Consider the following 23,594-nt stretch of genomic DNA (forward strand, 5'->3'; position numbering starts at 1 on the left):
TCACTGAGAATATAGTTCACTAATTCAATATTACATGTTGTGCGTGCCACCACCTTTTACAGCAATGCTGCTGCCAGGCCACTTGGTACACTGAGACATCTCATGGATTGGAGCACGGTGCATCTCAGGTCTCTTAGCGTGTTCTTTTAGTGCCAACTCACTTTGTACATAGTTAGACGGTCACAGCATTTCTGTCATGCCTTGGCTTTTTATGCTTTGCGTCATTATTCAGAACTTACAGGCTAACAATTCTTTCTCTTGCATTGCCTTCAGTGCAGACACTAAGCCGGACAGTTTGTCATACATGCCAGCTGTAGGCTATTGAAGGAGTGGACATGTTGTTGGAAGACACACCCAATGCTGTATCAATATCATACTTGTATCACGCACCAGCAACTTACACAGCAAATATAATGAATGTGCTTCCACCAAATGGCAATGTCTCAAAGTCTAAGGGGTGTAATCTTCAGTCAAGTCTATGGGTACAACTTTTACAGTAAATCAAAGAAATCGTTTAATCTCAGCCCAGGCACTTGGATATTGTCTGTCAGCTGCTTGGGAAATCCAGAGTCGCAGGTCCACTGCAGCCTGGGGAGTGGGCCACAGTCAGTCTTACAGATCCTATGCAATAAGTGTGGGTATTAGTTGTTAGTCAATCAAGGAGCTGCACAAAGAACAGTGAGGGGTCTAGTCACTCAACAGGCAGGGCTATCTTTCCAAATTTCTTTGGGGCAGGATGGAGAATGGTTTTGTTTCAGGGGTTTTGTTTCCTGAACATTATCAAGAGCCACTGCTGCAGTCGGCAAGTTGAGGAAGTCAGGATTGGAGGCAGCATGCTGGGATGCAGAGGAGATAATGATTATCAAGGTGGAAAAAATAGAACATGGGAGGGGAAGGGTATTGCAAATGGGAGCGGGGTAGGTCATCAATAGTCACCAGCACCGGAGCTTCAATAGCAAAACAGTGCATTACGATGTTTGGATGATTAAGCTGCATGTCTGGGGCTCAGCGAGTAAAGTAGGAAGATGAGCAGTTAAATAAATAGGTTGGGAGGAAATATGGAGAAGATCAAAGCCATTGGGTTGACAGGGAGGGCAAAGCAGAAAGGAACATGAAGACTTGACCGAGACTGACAGACTGAGCCTACAACTCATTCTGTCAAGTCACAGGAAGCAGACCCTTTGGTCCAACTCGTCCATGTCAACCAGCTTTCCCAAACTAAACTAGTCCTATTTGCCTGCATTTGGCCCATATCCCTCTAAACGTTCCTATTCATGTACCTGTCCAAATTTCTTTTAAATATTGTAACTGTACCTGCCTCTGTGACTTCCTTTGGCAGTTCATTTCATGTACGTACCACCCCCTGGTCCCTTTTAAACCTTTCTCCATTTAAACCTATGTCCTCGAGAAAGACTTTTGCTATTCACCTTATCTATAAAGTTCTCCCTCATCCTCTTCTCCTTCAGGGAAAAGAAGTCCCAGCCTGTTCAGCCTCTCCTTATTACTCAAACCCTCCAGTCCTGGTAATATTCTTTTAAATCTTTTCTGTTCCCTATCCAATTTAATGACATCCTTCCTATTAGTATGGTCACCAGAAATGTACGCAGTGCTCAAAAAGTGGCCTCACCAATGTCCTGTACAACTGCAAAATGACATCCCAACTCCTATACATCAAGCACTAACTTTGTTGCCTTCCATCCTCATCCTAACCACAAATGCACAATCAAAATGGGAAAAAAACTGCAATCACACTCAGAGTGAAAAAGGTAAATTTATTGAAAGGGCTCGAGCGTTAAACAGACAATCTCTTAGTGCAGGTTTAAGACATCTGTAGTCACATATGCTGTGTATGGACCTCAGTTGTGGAAGTTAAAATTCCTGGCCACAATCAACCTTTACCATGACTTAACATTACAAAATAATCCTATTAATAGCTGTGAAGCACAAGTAATGCCATGCAAGCTGTAAAAATTGACCTCAGTTGCAAAAAATCACAATCATGTTCCCAAACTCCACAGAACAGACCTGGGAGACTTACGCAGCTTGTCTTGTTGAATCTATACCGACCTGGAATAATTTCACTTTACAAAGTGTAGATTTGCTATTTAATTGAGCAAGTGGAAGTGCCAGGACTATACAGCAACCCAATTAAGTCTTGTACCTCTAAATGCTCAACCTATCCTCTTTAATTATGTGCAGAATTGCCTTTGGCATATTATTATGAAATTTGTAAAGGGGAATAAGGGTGACAATGAGAAGGGGTCAGCTGAGAGCACGGGATATCAGCCACTTGGATCATGAGGGAGGTGACTAGCAGCAATAAAGGTGGCCAACGATACGGCCAAAGACCAGTTGGAGGAGCAGCAATGAGTTGATGAGTGGGATTTTATACGAGAGGCAGCAACAATGGATACACTATTTCCAATTCCAATGTGATGTGGCACACAATATTTACATCAATAGCCCATTTCTTCCCCCACCCTACAATTCTTTTTGAATACATTATCATATTCATTATAAAACTATTGACAATGACCGGACACAACTATTTGACCAGGACTCAAGAATTATGCATTTGCAGATGCCAGAAATCTAAAACAAAAACAGCAATTGCTGGAAATACAATTTTGCAGTATTCGTGGAGACAAAATCAGAATTAACATTCCAGGTGTCCATACTTTTCCATCAGAAGAGTTTGTTTGCTTTCTAGAATAAAACAGAGAACTGTGGACACCAGAGATCTGAAACAAAAAAAATAGTAATTGCTGGCAAAACTTACAAAGTTCTGATGAAGATTCACAGGACTTAAAACATTAACTCTGCTTTCTCTCCACAGACCTGTTGAGTCTTGCCAGCGATTTCTGTTCTTGTTCGCTTTCTGATTGACCATGGGAAGGCAGTGCACCCTGAGTATATTTATTCACATGACCAGCAATTAGAGGTGGAAGTTCACATGATGTAGCCTCCAGGGATAAAACTGATCAAAGTTGGCGAACCAACATACACATCCTGTGCCCACATTCAAACAATCCATATAATCCATACCTCAAGATGTAGTGCTTATAAACTTCTGCTGGAAAGTTCTTGTGATATTCCTCCATGGAATGGGATCTGGCAGTGACTCCTAGATGTAGCAAAAATGGTTTAACTGGTGTTGGTTTCAGCCATGTTCCTGGGGTAGGTTTTTCACTGTGTTGACTTTCCCATGTTTCCTTCGGCTCCTTGATTGGAGGGAGCGTCTGTGCAAGGATAAACATACTTTGAGCTAATCTGCCTTCTGTATTTTAATCCATTTTCAATGGCTTGGCAAAGCTTGGTGCCTGCTGAGCTTACAAGGTGGCTTTCCCATTTTGGTCAACATCAAGCACTCCCATTAACTTGTGCATGGATTAGACACTTAATAAACTCTGCCCAAACAATGCACCCTAAGATGATCAGGCAACATCGGCTGACAGAATTACATTTTGGATCAACCATTTAAAAAAGACATGGAAGGCAAATCTTTTACATTGAGGGTGGTTCACGTGTGGAATGAATCTGCTAAGCAAGTGATGGATGTGGACACAATCACAAAATTTAAAAGACATTTTGATAGGTACATGAATAGGAACTGTTCGGCACAACATTGAGGGCCAAGGGCCTGTACTGTGCTGTAATGTCCTATGTTCTATGTTCTATGTTATGTTTGGAGAGATATGGGCCAGGAGTACGCAGGTGGGACTAGTTTAGTATGGGATTATGTTCGGCATGGACTGGTTAGACCAAAGGATCTTTTTCCTTGCTGTATGACTCTATGATTCTACAAGTGCTTTCCCACAGGTGCTACCTATTATGCAGGGTATTGTCTGCATATTTTGCTTTTATTTCTCTTATTGGCACTAAAAGCAGAGTGAAGTCAAATGGATGGTGAAGCCAGCATCACACTTCATCCTAGGGATTTTCCAAACAGAGCACGCGATTAAAACTGGTAATGTCACACTAATCAGAGATAATGGGAACTGCAGATGCTGGAGAATCCGAGATAACAAAGTGTGGAGCTGGATGAACACAGCAGGCCAAGCAGCATCTCAGGAGCACAAAGCTGACATTTCGGGCCTAGACCTTTCATCAGAAAAGGGGGATGGGGAGAGGGTTCTGAAATAAATAGGGAGAGAGGGGGAGGCAGACCAAAGATGGATAGAGGAGAAGATAGGTGGAGAGGAGAGTATGGGTGGGGAGGTGGGGAGGGGAGAGGTTGGGAGGGGATAGGTCAGTCCAGGGAGGACGGACAGGTCAAGGGGGCGGGATGAGATTAGTAGGTAGGTCATGGAGGTGCAGCTTGAGGTGGGAGGAGGGGATAGGTAAGAGGAAGAACAGGTTAGGGAGGCAGGGACGAGCTGGGCTGGTTTTGGTATGAGGCTGGGGGAACGTGAGATTTTGAAGCTGGTGAAATCCACATTGATGCCATTGGGCTGCAGGGTTCGCAAGTGGAATATGAGTTGCTGTTCCTGCAACCTTTGGGTGGCATCATAATGGCACTGTAGGAGGCCCAGGATGGACATGTCGTCTAAGGAATGGGATGGGGAGTTGAAATGGTTCGCGACTGGGAGGCGCAGTTATTTATTGCGAACCGAGCGTAGGTGTTCCGCAAAGTGGTCCCCAGGCCTCTGCTTGGGGGTTTCCCCAATGTAGAGGAAGCCACACCGGGTACAGCGGATGCAGTATACCACATTGGCGGATGTGCAGGTGAACATCTGCTTGATGTGGAAAGTCATCTTGGGGCCTGGGATGGGGGTGAGGGAGGAGGTGTGGGAGCAGATGTAACACATCTTGCGGTTGCAAGGGAAAGTGCCGGTTGTGGTGGGGTTGGAGAGGAGTGTGAAGCGGACAAGAGAGTCGCGGAAAGAGTGGTCTCTCAGGAAGGCAGACACAGAGCTGGGGCTGTTCTGGGGAAGCATCACCAGACCCAAAATGTTAACTCTGACTTTTTCTTCACAGGTGCTGCTAGACCTGCTGAGCTTTTCTAGCAACTTCTGTTTTTGTTCCAAAAGGACTTTAGTTTTGTTTTCAGTTAGTTGGAGGTCTTTGCCAACTGCTGGAACTGAAAGTTTGAGTTCTCGGCTGCTAGAGTGAAGTCGTAGACAGAGAGACTTCCACTTAATAATCAAGAGGGACAGATTGTTTCTTTCGGTTTTCTTTCTACTACACCGGAGGGAGACAGTATATGAGGCAAATAGCTATGTAGCTGAATTGCCTTTGGCAAGGGCGTGTTTATGGGATACTGCCTATATTGGAACAGTTAGCGGTTAAACGAAATGTTAAGTAATGCAATAGAGTAAAGTTATGCCAATTCTTCTTTTTGTTGTATTTTAACTGCGTAGCAAGAATAAAATGTATTTTGATTAAAACCTAGTGGTGGGCCAGTTGAATAATATCTAGAACACAGCACCTTACAACTACCTTTTAGAAAAACACATAAGTTAGAGTCTAGGCTACGTCCAGAAAAATACTTTGAGGGGTCTGGTCTGGTCCATAACAGTTAATAAGAAGGCAAAGTGTTCAAAATAAACATATTTTCAGATAATTTAAAACATGTCAACTCTGTCAACTCAAGAAGACTGTAATCGTATTACAAGGAACTGCAGCATATCAGCTCTTTGTTTTCTTACCTTGTACTTCATAATGCTTGCTTCCCTTTGTGACTTCCTATAAATTCTGTCCATGTCTTTGCAACACTTGTAGAGAGAAAGGAGAGAAAATGCAGTTCATAATTGGAAAACAAAACATTCAACCATACAAGCATTAAATCAGGAACATCAGGATACAGATGCATTGTAATAATTTACATTTATCTAGTGAATTATCTGGTGAAGCCAGCATCACACTTCATCCTAGGGATTTTCCAAACAGAGCACGAGATTAAAACTGGTAATGTCACACTAATCAGAGATAATGGGAACTGCAGATGCTGGAGAATCTGAGATAACAAAGTGTGGAGCCTCAATTTAACCTAACGTTCTCTACAAGCAAAAGAGAACAGCTTATGAAGTGTTGTAACATAGGAAATACTCCCACAAACAGAAATGCAATAATAACCAGATTATCTATTTTTTGAGCCCAATCCCACCACCACAGCCCAAACCTGCAAACGCCATCCTGCATAAAGAGCCTTCCTGCTGTGATGCTGCTTGGCCTTCAACCAGCTCTACACCTTGTTATCTCAGTTCCTACTATCCTCACCCTGCAGTAGGATTTATTTTGGCTGAGGCTACCTGTCTTTGGAACACTGGCTGTTGGCTGTCCTGCAGACCCCGTTCTGTGATAGTGAATTCAACTTCTTGCCGTTCCTTCTCTTTCTCCCAGTCCTGGAGTTCCTTCTGATACTGTGTCACCTGTTGCTTGGAGTAAACCTATCCAGGGGGAGTCGGTGGGGTAGGGAAGGGCAGGGGGGAGATAAAGTCAGTTACAATCAGACATAATTACTGAATGTTGCAGTTTTGTACATCAGAACACAAGGACGTCCCTCAAATTTGTGTTGTTATTCAAATTAGATTGTAGATGGTGTGCATCTGAACTCTATTTACTTGCTCTAGTTCCGTAACTATTAATAGTCACAGAGTCATAGAGCTGTACAGCATGGAAACAGACCCTACAGTCCAACTCGTCCATGCCAACCAGGTATCCTAAATTAACCAGCCCCACTTGACAGCATTTGGCTCATATCCCTCCAAACCCTTCTTTTTCATATATTCATCCAGACAGCTTTTAAATGTTCTAATTGTATCAGCCTCCACCACTTCCTCTGGAATTCCATATATGCACTATCCTCTGCATGAAAATATTCCCCCTTAGGTCCTTTTTAAATCTTGCCCCTCTCATGTTAAACCTATACCTCTAGTTTTGGACTTCCCCACTCTGGAAAAAAGACCTTGGCTATTCATCCTATCCATGCCGCTTGTGATTTTATAAACCTCTATAAGGACACCTGTGAGCCTCCAACACTGCAGGGAAAATAGCTCTAGAGCCTGAAAGGACATTGGAAGCAGATTCAATAATAGCTTTTCGAAAGGAAAAATAAATGTTGGCGAGGGTCCTTACGGTCATGCCAAATTTTCTTAGCATCCTGAGGAAGAAGAGGTGTTGTTGTGCCTTCTTGACTGTCACATCAATGTGATTGGTCCAGGACAGATTGTTGGTAATCATCACTCTAAGAACTTTACACCATTGATCATCTACTCGAAACTACAAGTGTTGGTTTGAGACTGTGACAAATCATTTTACATTAGAATTTTGAACTGAGTGGCAAGTATGAAAAGGAATGAGACCCTGGGAAGTCATGTTATTGGCTAGGCACTGGATGACTTAATAGCACTTAAAAGAAATAAAAATGTCATTTACATAGTGCCTGACATGATTTCAACGCATTCCAAAGCACCTCAGAGTCAGTTAAACACTTCTTTTTCAAGCTTTGTCTCTGTTGCAGTGCAAGAAACATGGTTGACAATCTGAGCACAATGGGATTCCACAAACATCAATATGCTGATTTCCAACAATTTGTTTTTAGTGATATTGATTAAGGAGTAAATATTGACAAGGACACAGGGGACAACACTGCCATGCTGCAACATAGTGTTGCAGGTATGTTTGCATCCACCATCAGCTTTGGTTTAATATCTTATCAAAAAGACAGCATTCTTAGCAGTGCAGAAGTCCCCCATCATGACCACACTGAAATGTCATTCTAGATGTGGCACTCACCATCACGCATTCCATCCATTGACTCCATCTATACTTCTCGCTGCCTTGAGAAAGCAGCCAATATAATCAAAAACCCCTCCCAACCTGGTTATAGTCTCTTCTTCGAACGGGCAGAAGATACAAAGGCTTAAACACATGTACCAATGGATTCAAGAACAGCTTCTTCCCAACTGTTATTAGACATCTGAATGGACTTCTCAAATTTTAAATTTAAATGCTGATCTCACTCTCTCTGCAGCCATAACATTATTTTTCACCATATTCTATTACCCTAATGCACTTTCTACGGTATGATCTGCCTGTACTGCACACAAAACAAAACTTTTCACTGTACCCAGGTACATGTGACAATAATAAATCAAACCAAATCAAATCAAGTCCTTACAGTGTGGTTTGAATTAATAACCTTCTAATACTGAGGTCATAGTACTACCAAGATGGAACAGAGAAATTTCAGATAAATAAAAGTGATTAGACTACAAATGCAGCTGACTCCAATGATTCCTAAATAAGTAGTTTCCCATTAGTTCAAAACATTTTTGTTCAAAAATCGAAAGAAGATACCTCACAGGTTAGATCTAAATCATAAAAGCAAGGGTTTTTATGCGTTCTCAGCGTGACAATGCAATGTGTGCTGTCTCCAGGATGAAGCACTCCACAGACAGGACTAACATTCAAAACCTGTAAAAAGAGTGGTGACAAGTTAGAAAGGCTTGAATCAAAACGGAACGGATTCCAAAACCACCATTAAAAAAGCTAAATTCTAAAAACAAACAAAATTCCGACACAAGACTGAAGCATGGGCCAAAACAGGAAAAGATGTTCTCAAATCATACCGCACTAGTGTTTGAACACATGATTAAAATGGCCACCCAAGTGGACAGGGTTGTTAAGAAAGCATATGGTGTTTTGGCTTTCATTAACAGGGGGATTGAGTTTAAGAGTCGTGAGATCTTGTTGCAGCTCTATAAAACTTTGGTTGGACCGCACTTGGAATACTGCGTCCAGTTCTGGGCGCCCTATTATAGGAAAGATGTGGATGCTTTGGAGAGGGTTCAGAGGAGGTTTACCAGGATGCTGCCTGGACTGGAGGGCTTATCTTATGAAGAGAGGTTGACTGAGCTCGGTCTCTTTTCATTGGAGAAAAGGAGGAGGAGAGGGGACCTAATTGAGGTATACAAGATAATGAGAGGCATAGATAGAGTTGATAGCCAGAGACTATTTCCCAGGGCAGAAATGGCTAGCACGAGGGGTCATAGTTTTAAGCTGGTTGGTGGAAAGTATAGAGGGGATGTCAGAGGCAGGTTCTTTACGCAGAGAGTTGAGAGAGCATGGAATGCGTTGCCAGCAGCAGTTGTGGAAGCAAGGTCATTGGGGTCATTTAAGAGACTGCTGGACATGTATATGGTCACAGAAATTTGAGGGTGCATACATGAGGATCAATGGTCGGCACAACATTGTGGGCTGAAGGGCCTGTTCTGTGCTGTACTGTTCTATGTTCTATGTTTTATGTTCTATGATTGTACTCCAAATGGAGAGAAAGAGGCACTATTTTTATTATTACAGGTTATGAGCTGAAAATTTAATACCAAGCAGGAGATAAGAGAAAATGGAGAAACAAACACTGTTGAAGAGATAACAAGGTGTGGAGCTGGATGAACACAGCAGGCTCATCCAGCTCCACACCTAGTTATCTTGGATTCTCCAGCATCTGCAGTTCCTATTATCACTGTTGAAGAGAAGTGAGTTTAAAGAAAAGTAGACCATTAATGACAAATTCTCATCCAAATATTTCACTCCTGCTGTGGCCTCACCTTTCCCCATCTCTATAATGCCTACAGCTGTACAAGCCTACAATACTCTCTGTATGCTCTAACTCTGTCTTTTTTTATGTCCCCAATTTTCATCACTCCATCTTTGGCAGCCATCAGCTTTCAGCTGCCTCAGCCCAAAATTCCAGATTGTCTCTCTGAAATCTCAACCTCTCCCTTCTTCAAATCACTGACAGTCATAGAGTCATAGAGCTGCACAGCATGGAAACAGGTCCTTTGGTCCAACTTGTCCAAGCAGATCAGATATCCTAAATTATCCCATTTGCCAGCATTTGGCCCATAACTCTTTAAACCCTTCCTATTCACATACAACAATTTAAAAGACATCTGGATGGGTAACAGTACCAGCCTCCACCACTTTCCTCTGGCAGATCACTCTTTAATTAAGCTTTTAGTCCTGTGTCCTAAAAATCCATAATTGACTTGGTGTCATATCGCACAAGCTAATGCACTAATGAAAAATATTAGGAGATTCCATGTAGGAAAGGTATCAAAATACAGGTCACCGTGGAGGAATGGAGTTACAGAGGGACAGGACACACTAGCTGAATGAGCAGATGGCCACAATGAAGAACAAACCATAAACCATAAACAGAAATTTCTGATGAAAGTCAGCAGGTCTTACAGCATCTGTGGGGAGAAAGCACAGTTAATGTTTCAACTTTCCACTGACTTTTCATTAGGACCGAAAACATAAATCAATGTCAGACAGTGATGTGAGGCTAATATTTCATAGAATTTCATAGAATAGTCAGTGGAAAGTCGAAACATTAACTGTGCTTTCTCCCCACAGATGCTGTCGGACCTGCTGACTTTCATCAAAAATTTCTGTTTATGGTTTATGGTTTGTTCTTCATTGTGGCCATCTGCTCATTCAGCTAGTGTGTCCTGTCCCTGTGTAACTCCATTCCTCCACAATATTGTCTCAGATGGAAAGCCAGGCAAAGTCATTGAGGAAGTAAAACAGTCAATGTCTATTTGCTGAGGCAGAGTAAAGCTTGGAAAAAGCAGGTGTGTGGGCTCTTGTAAAGGGGAAATACCAGCAGCAGGATTCTGGCTGAATCAGAATTCACGGAGGATGCAAGTGATTAAGTACAAAGCCAATATGCAGTCATGAATTTTTGAGAGTTTTGGGAGTAGTGCACTTAAACTATAGTGTTTCAGAGGTGAAAATAAAACCTTGAATACAGATAGGTAATGATGTAGGAAGCTGAAATTGGGTTCACTAAATGCAAAGATCAAAATGAATACAGTGCAGGGACAGGCCCTTCAGCCCACCAAGCCTGTGCTGGAACATGACACCTTTCTAAACCAAAGCCTTTCTGCCTGTATGTGGTCCGTATCCCTCTTCTCCCCGCCTATTTAAGTATCTCTCAAAATGATTCTTAAACATTTCCATCTCCTCAGGCAGAGCATTCCAGGCACCCCCCGTATAAAACCTTGCTTCTCACATCTCCTTTAAACTTTCCTCCTTTAACCATAAACCTACGGCCCCTAGTAAGTGACATTTGTACCCTCAGAAAAATGCTCCAGCTATCCATTCTATCCATACCTCTCATAACCTTTTTTTAAAACCTCTATCAGGTCCAACATTCAAGTGAAAACAAACCTAGTTTTTCTAATCGCTCCTCATAGCTAATATCCTCTAAACCAGGCAATATCGTGGTCAATATCGTGGTCAACCTTTTCTGATCCTCTCTAAAGCCTCCACATCTTTCTGGTAGTATGGCAACCTGAATAACATGGATAGAGTAATTTACATAGAACATTACAGCACAGTACAGGCCCTGTACTGCCGACCTGTCATACCGATCTCAAGCCCATCTAACCTACACTATTCCATGTACGTCCATATGCTTATCCAATGATGACTTAAATGTACTTAAAGTTGGCGAATTTACTACCGTTGCAGGCAAAGCGTTCCACTCCCTTACTACTCTCTGAGTAAAGAAACTACCTCTGACATCTGTCCTATATCTTTCACCCCTCAATTTAAAGCTATGCCCCCTCGTGCTCGCCGTCACCATCCGAGGAAAAAGGCTCTCCGTATCCACCCTATCTAACCCTCTGATTATTTTATATGTTTCAATTAAGTCACCTCTCAACCTTCTTCTCTCTAATGAAAACAGCCTCAAGTCCCTCAGCCTTCCCTCATAAGACCTTCCCTCCATACCAGGCAACATCCCAGTAAATCTCCTCTGCACCCTTTCCAAAGCTTCCACATCCTTCTTATAATGCGGTGACCAGAACTGTACGCAATACTCCAAGTGCGGCCGCACCAGAGTTTTGTACAGCTTCACCATAACCTCTTGGTTCCGGAACTCGATCCCTCTAGTAATAAAAGCTAAAACACTGTATGCCTTCTTAACAGCCCTGTCAACATGGGTGGCAACTTTCAAGGATCTGTGTACATGGACACCGAGATCTCTCTGCTCATCTACACTACTAAGAATCTTACCATTAGCCCTATACTTTGCCTTCTGGTTACTCCTACCAAAGTGCATCACCTCACACTTGTCTGCATTAAACTCCATTTGCCACCTCTCAGCTCAGCTCTGCAGCTTATCTATGTCTCTCTGCAACCTACAGCATCCTTCGTCACTATCCACAACTCCACCGACCTTAGTGTCGTCTGCAAATTTACTAACACATCCTTCTATGCCCTCATCCAGGTCATTTATAAAAATGACAATCAGCAGTGGACCCAACACCGACCCTTGCGGTACACCATTAGTAACTGGTCTCCAGGATGAACATTTCCCATCAACTACCACCCTCTGGCTTGCTGAAAGAAGACAATTTCCAATCCAAACTGCTATATCTCCCACAATTTTATTCCTCCGCATTTTATACAATAGCCTATTGTGGGGAACCATATCGAACGCCTTGCTGAAATCCATATACACCACATCCACCGGTTTACTCTCATCTACCTGTTTGGTCCCCTTCTCAAAGAACTCTCATCTACCTGTTTGGTCACCTTCTCAAAGGACTCAATAAGGTTTGTGAGGCACGACCTTCCCTTCACAAAACCATGCTGACTATCCCTAATCAATTTATTCTTTTCTAGATTATTATACATCCTATCTCTTATAACCTTTTCCAACACTTTACCAACAACTGAGGTAAGGCTCACTGGTCGATAATTACCAGGGTTGTCTCTACTCCCCTTCTTGAACAGGGGAACCACATTTGCTATCCTCCAGTCATCTGACACTATTCCTGTAGACAATGACAAGTTAAAGATCAATGCCAAAGGCTCGGCAATCTCCTCCCTGGCTTCCTGGAGGATCCGAGGATAAATCCCATCCACCCAGTGGACTTATCTATCCTCACCCTCTGAAGGATTTCTAATACCTCTTCCTTGTGAACCTCAATCCCACCTAGTCTAGTAGACTGTATCTCAGTATTGTCGACAACATTGTCGTTTTCTAGAGTGAATACTGTTGAAAAATATTCATTTAGCGCATCCCCTATCTCATCTGACTCCACACACATCTTCCCACTACTATCCTTGATTGGGCCTAATCTTACTCTCGTCATTCTTTTATTCCTTAAATACCTATAGAAAGCCTTAGGGTTTACCGTGATCCTATCCACCAACAACTTCTCATGTGTCCTCCTGGCTCTTCTGAGCTCTCTCTTTAGGTCTTTCCTGGCTACGTCGTAGCCCTCAAGTGCCCTAACTGAGCCTTCACATCTCATCCTAACATAAGCCTTCTTCTTCCTCTTGACCAGACATTCCACCTCCTTCGTAAACCACGGCTCCCGCACTCTACAGCTTCTTCCCTGCCTGACAGGTACATACTTACCTAGGGCATACAGCAGCTTTTCCTTGAATAAGCTCCACATTTCTAATGTGCCCATCCCCTGCAGTTTCCTGCCCCATCCTACGCTCCCTAAATCTTGCCTAATCTCATCGTAATTGCCTTTCCCCCAGCTATAACTCTTGCCCAGTGGTATACACCTATCCCTTTCAATCACTAAAGTAAACATAACAGAATTGTGATCGCTATCACCAAAGTGCTCACCTACTTCCAAATCTAACACCTGGCCAGGCTCATTACCCAGTACCAAAACTAATGTGGCTTCGCCCCTTGTTAGCCTATCTACATACTGTGTCAGGAAGCCCTCCTGCACACTCTGGACAAAAACTAACCCATCTATAGTACTCAAACTATAGTGTTCCCAGTCAATATTTGGAAAGTTGAAGTCCCCCATGACAACTAACCTGTCTCTCTCACTCTTGTCGAGAATCATCTCTGCTATCCTTTCCTCTACATCTCTGGAACTATTCGGAGGCCTATAGAAAACTCCCAACAGGGTGACCTCTCCTTTCCTGTTTCTAACCTCAGCCCATACTACCTCAGTTGACGAGTCCCCAAACATCCTTTCTGCAACTGTAATACTGTCCTTGACCAACAATGCCACACCTCCGCCCCTTTTACCATCTTCTCTGTTCTTTCTGAAACATCTAAATCCCGGAACCTGCAACAACCATTCCTGTCCCTGCTCTATCCATGTCTCCGAAATGGCCACAACATTGAAGTCCCAGGTACTAAACCATGCTGCAAGTTCACCCACCTTATTCCGGACGCTCCTGGCATTGAAGTAGACACACTTCAAACCAACTTCTTGCTTGCCGGTGCCATCTTGCTTCCCTGAAACTTTATTTCGGACCACCCTACTCTCAACTTTTTCTATAATCGAACTACAATTTTGGTGCCCATCCCCCTGCTGAATTAGTTTAAACCCACCCGAATAGCCTTAGCAAATTCCACCCCCCCCCGCCCCAGGATATCGGTACCCCTCTGGTACAGGTGAAGACCATCTTGCTTGTAGAGGTCCCACCTACCCCAGAAAGAGCCCCAATTATCCAAGAATCCAAAACCCTCCCTCCTGCACCATCCCTGTAGCCACGTGTTCAACTCCCCTCTCTCCCTATCCCTCGCCTCACTAGCACGTGGCACGGGCAACAAACCAGAGACAACAACTCTGTTCGTCCTAGCTCTCAGCTTCCATCCTAGCTCCCTGAATTTCTGCCTTAAATCCCCATCTCTCTTCCTACCTGTGTCATTGGTGCCAATGTGGACCACGACTTGGGGCTGCTCCCCCTCCCCCTTAAGGATCCCAAAAACACGATCAGAGACATCACGCACCCTGGCACCTGGGAGGCAACACACCCACCGTGAGTCTTTCTCATCCCACAGAACCTCCTATCTGTGCCCCTAACTATGGAGTCCCCAATGACTAATGCTCTGCTCCTCTTCCCCCTTCCCTTCTGAGCAGCAGGGACAGACTCTGTGCCAGAGACCTGTGCCCCACTGCTTTCCCCTGGTAAGTCATTCCCCCCCAACAGTATCCAAAACGGTATACCTATTGTTGAGGGGAATGGCCACAGGGGATCCCTGCACTGCCTGCCGGTTCCCTTTCCGTCCCCTGACCGTAACCCATCTGCCTTTTTCCTGTACTTGAGGAGTGACTACCTCCCTGTAACTCCTCTCAATAACCCCCTCTGCCTCCCGAATGATCCGAAGTTCATCCAGCTCCAGTTCCCTAACGCGGTTTTCAAGGAGCTGGAGTTGGGTGCACTTCCCGCAGATGTAGTCAACAGGGACACTAGTGGTGACCCTTACCTCCCACATTCTGCAGGAGGAACGTTCAACTGCCCTGACCTCCATTCCCATTATTCTAAATTCCCAAGACTTAAAAAATAAAGAATAAAAAATAAACTTGTTACCTTATCAATCAACCACACAAATATATTACCTCACTTACTCACCAGTCCCGTGTCCGCTCCTGCTCAGCGTCCCTCCGCCTATTCACGAGGTAAGCTTTTTAAAGATTAAAAAATCGTGACTCACCGGCTTCCCGACAGGCTCCTGCTCCAAGCTCCCGCTTGTGCTGCTGCTGCAACCAGAAATGCAATATTCCAAATATGACCTAACTAAAGTTGTATACAACTACAGCATGTCTTGCCAATTTTTACACTTTAAATTCCAACCCCAATGATAGCAAGAGTGCCAAATGCCTTCCTGACTGCCACATTGACTTTTGGGGAACGGAGGGCATGTATGCCTAAATCCATCTGCATGCCCTGTACCTCTTGCATTAGCCTGAAACTATTGCTCGGTGGGCTGATGGAGGGGTGGGGACAAAGGGTAGTGGCCAATTTTGCAGCGTGATGTCCTGAGCCCAATCACCATTCGAAATACTCATTGACCTTTGCAGTCGCCTTTATGAAACATGGAATCCTTTGATTAAGCAAATAGACGGCCAAGTTCCCATTTAAGGATCGGTTCTGAACATATCTGGTTGAAAATCTTTTGCTGCAACCAAACAACAGAACATCAGTGTCTGTTATGTTTGTCTTTAATATGCATTTAATTGTGGACATGAAAACAAATGTAGCCAAAGTATTATTATTAATGATTTGAAACTCTTGGGTAGTTTGGTAATTCTCTCACCTCAGTGATGTGCACTGACATCGCATACCATTTGAATGAAATATCTTCTGTCTCAGAAACATTATACAAGAAGATCATGCGGCTTGATTTTGTGAAGACAGGAACATTTCCAAAAGATATCCGCTCTTCTGACAAAAACATCAGCTGCCAAAAAGGAAATTGCAGGTCTTTAGAATATTTCTTGCTGGCATAGGTGCAAGAACTCGCCAATATATTTTTTTACACACTTTTACCAAACTTGGAATATCAGCAAGCTTACAATGATTGTTTACAAACAATTAAATCGTTTGCGAAGAAGTGTCGCTGATACAAAATTGAAAACAGGATAGCTAAATTCCATGGATTTAGGTCCCAGAAACAGCAACGTGATTACGACCAGACATTGATTTATTTTAAGAGTGTTGACGATAGTCAGGTAGGTATTGGCTCAGAATAATTCCTCTGCATTTATTCAAATGGAGCTATGAAGGCAGATGGGACCATGAATTAATGTCCCACCCGAAAGTCAGCACGTCTGACAGTACAGTGATCCCTTATTATTAGACTAATACTGTCAGACTAGATTTAGTCATAAAATTGTCCTTGGCGCGCTCCCACTTCACCCCTCTAACCCCACTGTGGCCAGCCCTCTCAAGTGGAAGTTTAAAAATTGCTACTTTTTTGAATTAGCAGGAGGAAGAGCTGGAGAATTGTCTCTGTTGCCATGTCTGAGATTTCTCTCTCAACCAACATCACTAAGAGTCAGATTATCTGGCCATTATCACATTGCTGATGGTGGAACTTTGATTTAAACAAATCAGGCAATCAGTTTTCTGTAATGTTTTGGAGGTGCTGGTGTTGGACTGGGGTGGACACGGTCAGAACACTCATGATGAAGGAGCAGCGGTCTGAAAGCTTATGATTTCAAATAAAACCTGTTGGACTATACCCTGGTGTAATGTCACTTCTGACCCAGTTTTCTGTACTACAGAACTTTCAGAGAACTTAATTATCTCTAAGTCACTGACATGTCTGAGGAATGCTGTAGAAGTCCTTCAAATTGTAAACCAAATCACATTCCTTCATTCCTTCTCTCTCTTTAATCTTTACTTGTTACATTCTCTGATACAATGTAATCTCTCCCCTCCCCAATGGGATTGCCCTTTTAATTTTCGCAGTTAGTTAAGTCTGCCATTCTCACATTTTGATCACTCAATCTGAACTATCAACATGCTTTAATAAAAACTGAAAGAACTGCGGATGCTTTAAATCAGGAACAAAAGCAGAAGTTGCTGGAAGCTCAGATAACAAGGTGTAGAACTGGATGAACACAGCAGGCCAAGCAGCATCAGAAGTGCAGGAAAGCTGACGTTTCAGGCCTAGACCCTTCTTCAGAAATGAAGCTCGGCTGGTCTGGTAACATCTGTGAACGGTCACCGGACCCGAAACGTTAACTGATTTTTTTCTTCATAAATGCTGCTCAGTTTCCAGCAACTTGTGTTTTTGTATCAACATCCTTTCTCCCCCACCACTCTACACTCCATGTCCCCTCCAATGTAAATGCCACCTCCTCCACATTTCACTTCAGCTCTGATGAAGAGTCATCAAGACTCAAAATGTTATCTTGCTATCTCTCCATTGATGATGCCCAATGAATGCAATCTCCAGCATTTGATCTTTCAGCATCTGCAGTAATTTGCTCCTAGAGAAGTCCTCTCCTATTCAAGTTGAAATGAATGAAAATTTGAAAACTAAAATTGGATTCTGAGTCAACTTTTGTCTCTTAAAACATTGGACTACTACGTCCATGTTGAGGCCAGACTGCAAAACAGCTGGGACATGTAAGAGATTGCATAATAGCATGACATCAAAGCATGACAGTCATTAATGGTTATCAGCATTCAGAGGTAAAGGAGTTCAGGTTCAATCTAGTGAAAGCAAAGAGTGGTCAACACGTCAAGATAGTGGACTCTGATGCAGTGAAATAATTTAACAAACTGTGATTTATCTTGCTGCATTAACACTACAACAGAAATAGGCATTCGCCCATCTGACCTTTGGTGCGTTTTATGTTGTACCGAACCTCCCTGTAACTTAGGGGACTGGAGGCTCTTTCTGAACAAATGTGCTAGGTGTCTCCCATTTATATCAATTATGCACAAGTGTAAATCTCGAACATACTCAAAGCACCATCTGAAATATGAATAACAAGAAGGCCCCCAGCTCTTTGTTCTAATAAGAGGTGGGAGAACTACTTTCTCTGGCTGAGGCTGAAGAAGTTCAGAATGACAATTTTTTTTTACAGAATGCGACAACTCATGATGTGCTCTGCCACTTAGATTCATTCATCTCTCGGCCTCGGAATATTTTTCACCAGAAAGTATTGGAAGGTTCAAGCTGGTAACAACATGGTGAAGGCTTTAGGAGAAATGGAACTTCAGTCAGCAACAGGGATACAAATCTGTCTCCTTCAACAGTGAGTTTTAAGGACTGAGAAAGTAACAGAGCAAGGGAGGAGGAAAAGGAATGGATTACTTAAATCAATTACAGAAAGTGAAAAAAGACAGTAAAATAAACATCAGAATAACAGTGATAGAAAAGAAACTGAAATTAAAATAACAAAATGAATTAAAAACCTTGCAGAACAATGTGTTCTGTAACGACAAATCTCTGCAGTTTTAATTGATCCATTTCTGTGTGGAAAAGGTTGACGTGCATCTCAGGAATATAAATGTTGCTATTAAAATAATTCTTGCCTTTTAGTACCTTCTGGGATGAGATTAACAGACAATAAAAGTGTGAAAGCATCAATTTGTTGAGACTCACAGGGAAGTTGAGCTTCAGTTGTTCCATTTCAACATTAACTATAGAGTGACACAAATCACCTGGCCACTTGTGACAATTCACAATTCACGACATGTTTCATCCTTCATGCAATTTGCTGAGCTATTTCCACACTAGCAAACAGCCATTAACCATGCTGCTCCTTCCGAAAAAATTCTGCACAGTTTCTTTAATCTGATTTAACAAGTAACAGGAACAGATCTATGTGTCATAAAGATGTTTAAGTGGCCTTTGAAATAAAGAGTTGAATTGCACGGTCAGAAAATCAGTCCAAATCTCACCTGCCCGAGGACTGGTGCACGCTGAATAGGTGGAGCTCCAAAGTATGAAGAAGGGTCATTGAAAGTGGCACTGCTGCCTAGCACCCGTGCGTCATACCCTATACCAGTGAAAGTCACCAAGGCAGAGTCTCCATTAAGGATGTGGATAGGGACATTCACCTACAGAGAAGACAGCAATCAGAAATACAATCAATTGGAAAACATGCAAAGTCAAGAAATATTTTCAATTCAAGGAGGAAACCTGATGATCAAGAGTATCAGAATGAACCACAACAGTCAAAAACTAATTGCGATTCTAACCAAATACTTTATCATTCAGAACACATTCAGGGAGACGGAGTTCAATATTTAGGTAGTTGCCCATCAGCAAAACTTGATCCTCATGAAAGATCACCTCAAAAAATATTAACTTGCGAGTTTTGAGAAGATTTGTAGCTCAAGTTGAGGTTCTGGATGTGAGTTTGCTCGCTGAGCTGGAAGGTTAGTTTTCAGACATTTCGTCACCATTCTAGGTAACATCATCAGTGAGCCTCCGACGAAGCGCTGGTGTTATGTCCCGCTTTCTATTTATGAATAAAAATAATAAATAGAAAGCGGGACATAACACCAGCGCTTCGTTGGAGGGTCACTGATGATGTTACCTAGAATGGTGACGAAACGTCTGAAAACTAACCTTCCAGCTCAGCAAGCAAACTCACATCCAAAATATTAACTTGCGTTTTTCTCTGTGTATTTGTAGATCTTCTATTATACCATATTTGAAATCTTTCCAGTTGTCCTTTTCTCATTGTATAATGGATGCCCAGGATTATAATAATAGGATTTATATTATGAAAATAGAACATAGAACAGTACAGCACAGTACAGGCCCTTCAGCCCACGATGTTGTGCCGAATTTTTACCCTCTTCCTAAGGTCTATCTAACCTCCACCCCTACCTTATACTAACATCCATATGACTATCTGATAGCCGCTTAAATGCCCCTAATGAGGCCGACTCCAATACCCTCTCCGGCAATGCAATCCATGCCCCTACCACTCTCTGAGTAAAGAACCTACTTCTGACATGTCCCCTGTATCTACCTCCAGTCGCTTTAAAACTATGCCCCTTGTAATAGCTACCTCCACCCTAGGAAAAAATCTCTGGCTGTCCACTCTATCTATACCCCTGATCATTTTGTACACCTCTATCTGGTCACCTATCTTGCTTCATCGTTCTAAGAAGAAAAGCCCTAGCTCTCTCAACCTTTCCTCATAAGACCTCCCCTCCATTCCAGGGAACATCCTGGTAAATCTCCTCTGCACCTTTTCCAAGGCCTCCACATCTTTCCTGTAATGAGGTGACCAGAACTGGACACAATACTCCAGGTGTGGCCGAACCAGGCTTTTACATAGCTGGAGCATAACTTTACGGATCTTGAATTTGATCCCTCTATTAATGAAAGCTAACACACCATACACCTTCTTAACAACTCTATCCACCTGGGTGGCAGCTTTCAGGGAACTGTGAACATGAACCCCAAGATCCCTCGGCTCCTCCACACTGCCAAGAATCTTTCCATTAACCCTGTATTCTGCTTTCAAGTTTGTCTTTCCAAAATGAATCACCTCACACTTTTCAGCATTAAACTCCATCAGCCACTTCTCAGCCCAGCTCCTCATCCTATCAATGTCCCTTTGTAACCTAGAACAGCCCCCCGCACTGTCTACAATGCAGCCCATCTTCGTATCGTCCACAAACTTGCTAATCCACCCTTCCACTCCTTCATCCAAATCATTTGCAATTATCACAAATAGAAGAGGACCCAGGACAGATCCTTGGGGTACACCACTCGTAACTGAGTACCATGTTGAATATTTTCTGTCCACTACCACCCTTTATCTTCTAAGGGTCAGCCAATTCTGAATCCAATCTGCCACATTTCCACCGATCCTAAGCCTCGTTACTTTCTACATGAGCCTACCACGGGGAACCTTATCAAACGCCTTACTTAAATCTCTGTATACCACATCCACTGCTTTACCTTCATCCACATGTTTGGTCACCTCTTAAAAGAATTCAATAAGGTTTGTGAGGCATGATCTACTCCTCACAAATCCATGCTGACTATCACGAATCAAACTGTGCCTTTGCAAGTGATCATAAAATCCTATCTCTCAGAGCCCTTTCCAATAATTTGCCCACCACTGATGTAAGACTAACTGGTCTGTAATTTCCGGGGTTATCCCTATTCTCTTTTTTGAACAAAGGAATGATGTTTGCCTTTCTCCAATCTTCTGGCACCATACCAGTGGACAATGAAGACAAAAAGATCATTGCCAGAGGTCCTGCAATCTCTTCCCTCGCTTCCCATAGAATCCTTGGATAAATCCCATCAGGCCTGGGGGACTTATCTTTCTTCAACTTCCTCAAAATTCCTAGCACATCTTCCATACTAACAATGACCATCTCCAGCCTATCAGCCTGTTTCACACTGTCCTCCTCTACAACTAGGTCCCTCTGAGTTGTGAATACCAAAGAAAAGTATTCATTAAGGACCTCTCCTATCTCTTTAGACTCCATGCACAAATTCCCTTTACAATCCTTGATTGGCCCTACCCTTTCTCTGGTCATTCTCTTTTTCCTCAAATATGTGTAAAAAGGCTTGGAGTTTTCCTATCTGCTAAGGTTTTCTCATGCCCCCTTATAGCTCTTCCAAGCTCTTTCTTCAGCTGCTTCCTGGATAACTTGTATCCCTCTACAGCCTTTCAATTCTTGTGTCCTTGTTTCCTAAACCTTACATAAGTATCCTTCTTCCTCTTAACCAGTCATTCGACCTCTCGTGAACCAAGGCTCCCTCACTTGTCCACATCTTCCCTGCCTGCTCGGGACAAACATATCGAGCACAAGCAGTATGCATTCCTTAAATTATCTCCACGTTTCAATAGTGCTCTTCCCTGACAGCATCTGTTCCCAATTTATGTTACCCAGTTCTTGCCTAACAGAATTCTAGTTACCCTTCCCCCAATTATAAACCTTACCCTGCTGTATGTACCTATCCTTTTCCATGACTATTGTAAAAGTAAGAGTTATGATTGCTACAAACAAAATGCTCTCCTCCCAACAGGTCTAACACTTGGCCCGGTTCACTGCCAAGAATCCTTCCTGAACACAGTGGACAAAATCTGCTCAATGTAAACTATTACAATTAAAATGTTTCCAATCAATATTTGGAACGTTGGTCACCTCTTCAAAGAATTCAATAAGGTTTGTGACCCATGACTACAACCCTATGACTTCTGCACCCTTCCAGGATCCGCCTCCCAATCCGCTCCTCTACTTCTGCGCAACTGTTAGGGGGTCTGTAAAAAAACCCCAACAAAGTGACTGCTCCTTTCTTGTTCTGGACCTCAACCCAAACTGATTCAACCCAAAATGTTTGGCTCTGGTTTGAGTTTCACATACCCAAAGTACGTGTTAGGCATGCACCCGAAGTGCTGAAATTACACAATGGCTCAGTTGGTTCATGCAGTGGCCCAGCAGTTAGCACTGCTGCCTTACAGAGCCAGGGACCTGGGTTTAATTCCAGCCTCAGACAACTGTGTGTGGAGTTTGCACATTCTCCCCATGTCTGTACAGGTTTCCTCCGGGTGCTCCAGTTTCCTCCCACAGTCCAAAGATGAGCAGGTTAGTTGGATTGGCCATGCTAAATTGCCCATAATGTGCAGGGATATGCAGACTACATGGGCTAGCCATGAGAAATGCGGGATTACAAGGATAGTGTGGGTGCTCTTCAAGAGTCAGTGTGAACTCAATAGGCCGAATGGCCTGCTCCCACATTGTAGGGATTCCATGATAAGAATTTATAACACATTGCAGACCATTTGGCCTATCTAGCTTCTGCTGGTGTTTCTGGCCCACAGTGTTTCCTTTCTACTTCATCTCACTAGTTGTTTATTCATTTATCTGCCATGTGCCTCTCTAATTTCCCCTTAGCTATGAGGGGCAATTTTTTAAACAGACAGTGGTTTCTGTTTGGAATGAACTTCTGGAGGAAGTGGTAGATGCAGATACAGTTACAAAATTTAAACGACATTTTGATATGTACTTGAATAAGAAATGTCTGTAGGGATATGGGCCAAGCACAGGCAGGTGGGACTAGTTCAGTTTGGGATTATGGTTGGCATGGACTGCTTGGGCCAAAGGGCCTGTTTCTCTGTTGTATGACTCTGTGACTCTATGTGGCATGCTGTTAGCCTTAATTACCCTATGGTAGCAAATTCCACACTCATCCCTTTCTCCTGGTTACCCTCTAGAACCTGAATTGCTTTCTCACATAACAAATAGCAAATTTGCAGCCAAACATGCTCCAGAGTGGAAAGGCTCCTTCTCAGCACTCAGATTTGTAAAGCTATGAGATAGCTATGAGTTGTGAAGGATGACTTTTCACTGTTCACTTCACTTCCAGCTGCCCA

At 43.0% G+C, this 23,594-nt stretch overlaps 1 protein-coding gene across 3 annotated transcripts in view; it reads right to left on the reverse strand.

The window, feature by feature from the left end:
• The window catches only part of cfap65 (cilia and flagella associated protein 65), a 168,231-nt gene that overhangs the window by 31,983 nt on the left and 112,654 nt on the right, over window positions 1-23,594 (reverse strand). For all 3 annotated transcript variants that reach the window (XM_048534726.2, XM_059647681.1, XM_059647680.1), the window contains 6 exons: window positions 19,141-19,299; window positions 16,037-16,180; window positions 8,302-8,418; window positions 6,252-6,389; window positions 5,649-5,714; window positions 3,046-3,239 (listed from right to left, as the gene is read on the reverse strand). In XM_048534726.2, coding sequence (XP_048390683.2) covers window positions 3,046-3,239; window positions 5,649-5,714; window positions 6,252-6,389; window positions 8,302-8,418; window positions 16,037-16,180; window positions 19,141-19,299 — 818 coding nt within the window. The remainder of the gene's footprint in view (window positions 1-3,045; window positions 3,240-5,648; window positions 5,715-6,251; window positions 6,390-8,301; window positions 8,419-16,036; window positions 16,181-19,140; window positions 19,300-23,594) is intronic.

The sequence above is a fragment of the Stegostoma tigrinum genome, chromosome 7, assembly GCF_030684315.1.
Source record: "Stegostoma tigrinum isolate sSteTig4 chromosome 7, sSteTig4.hap1, whole genome shotgun sequence".
NCBI lineage: Eukaryota > Metazoa > Chordata > Chondrichthyes > Orectolobiformes > Stegostomatidae > Stegostoma > Stegostoma tigrinum.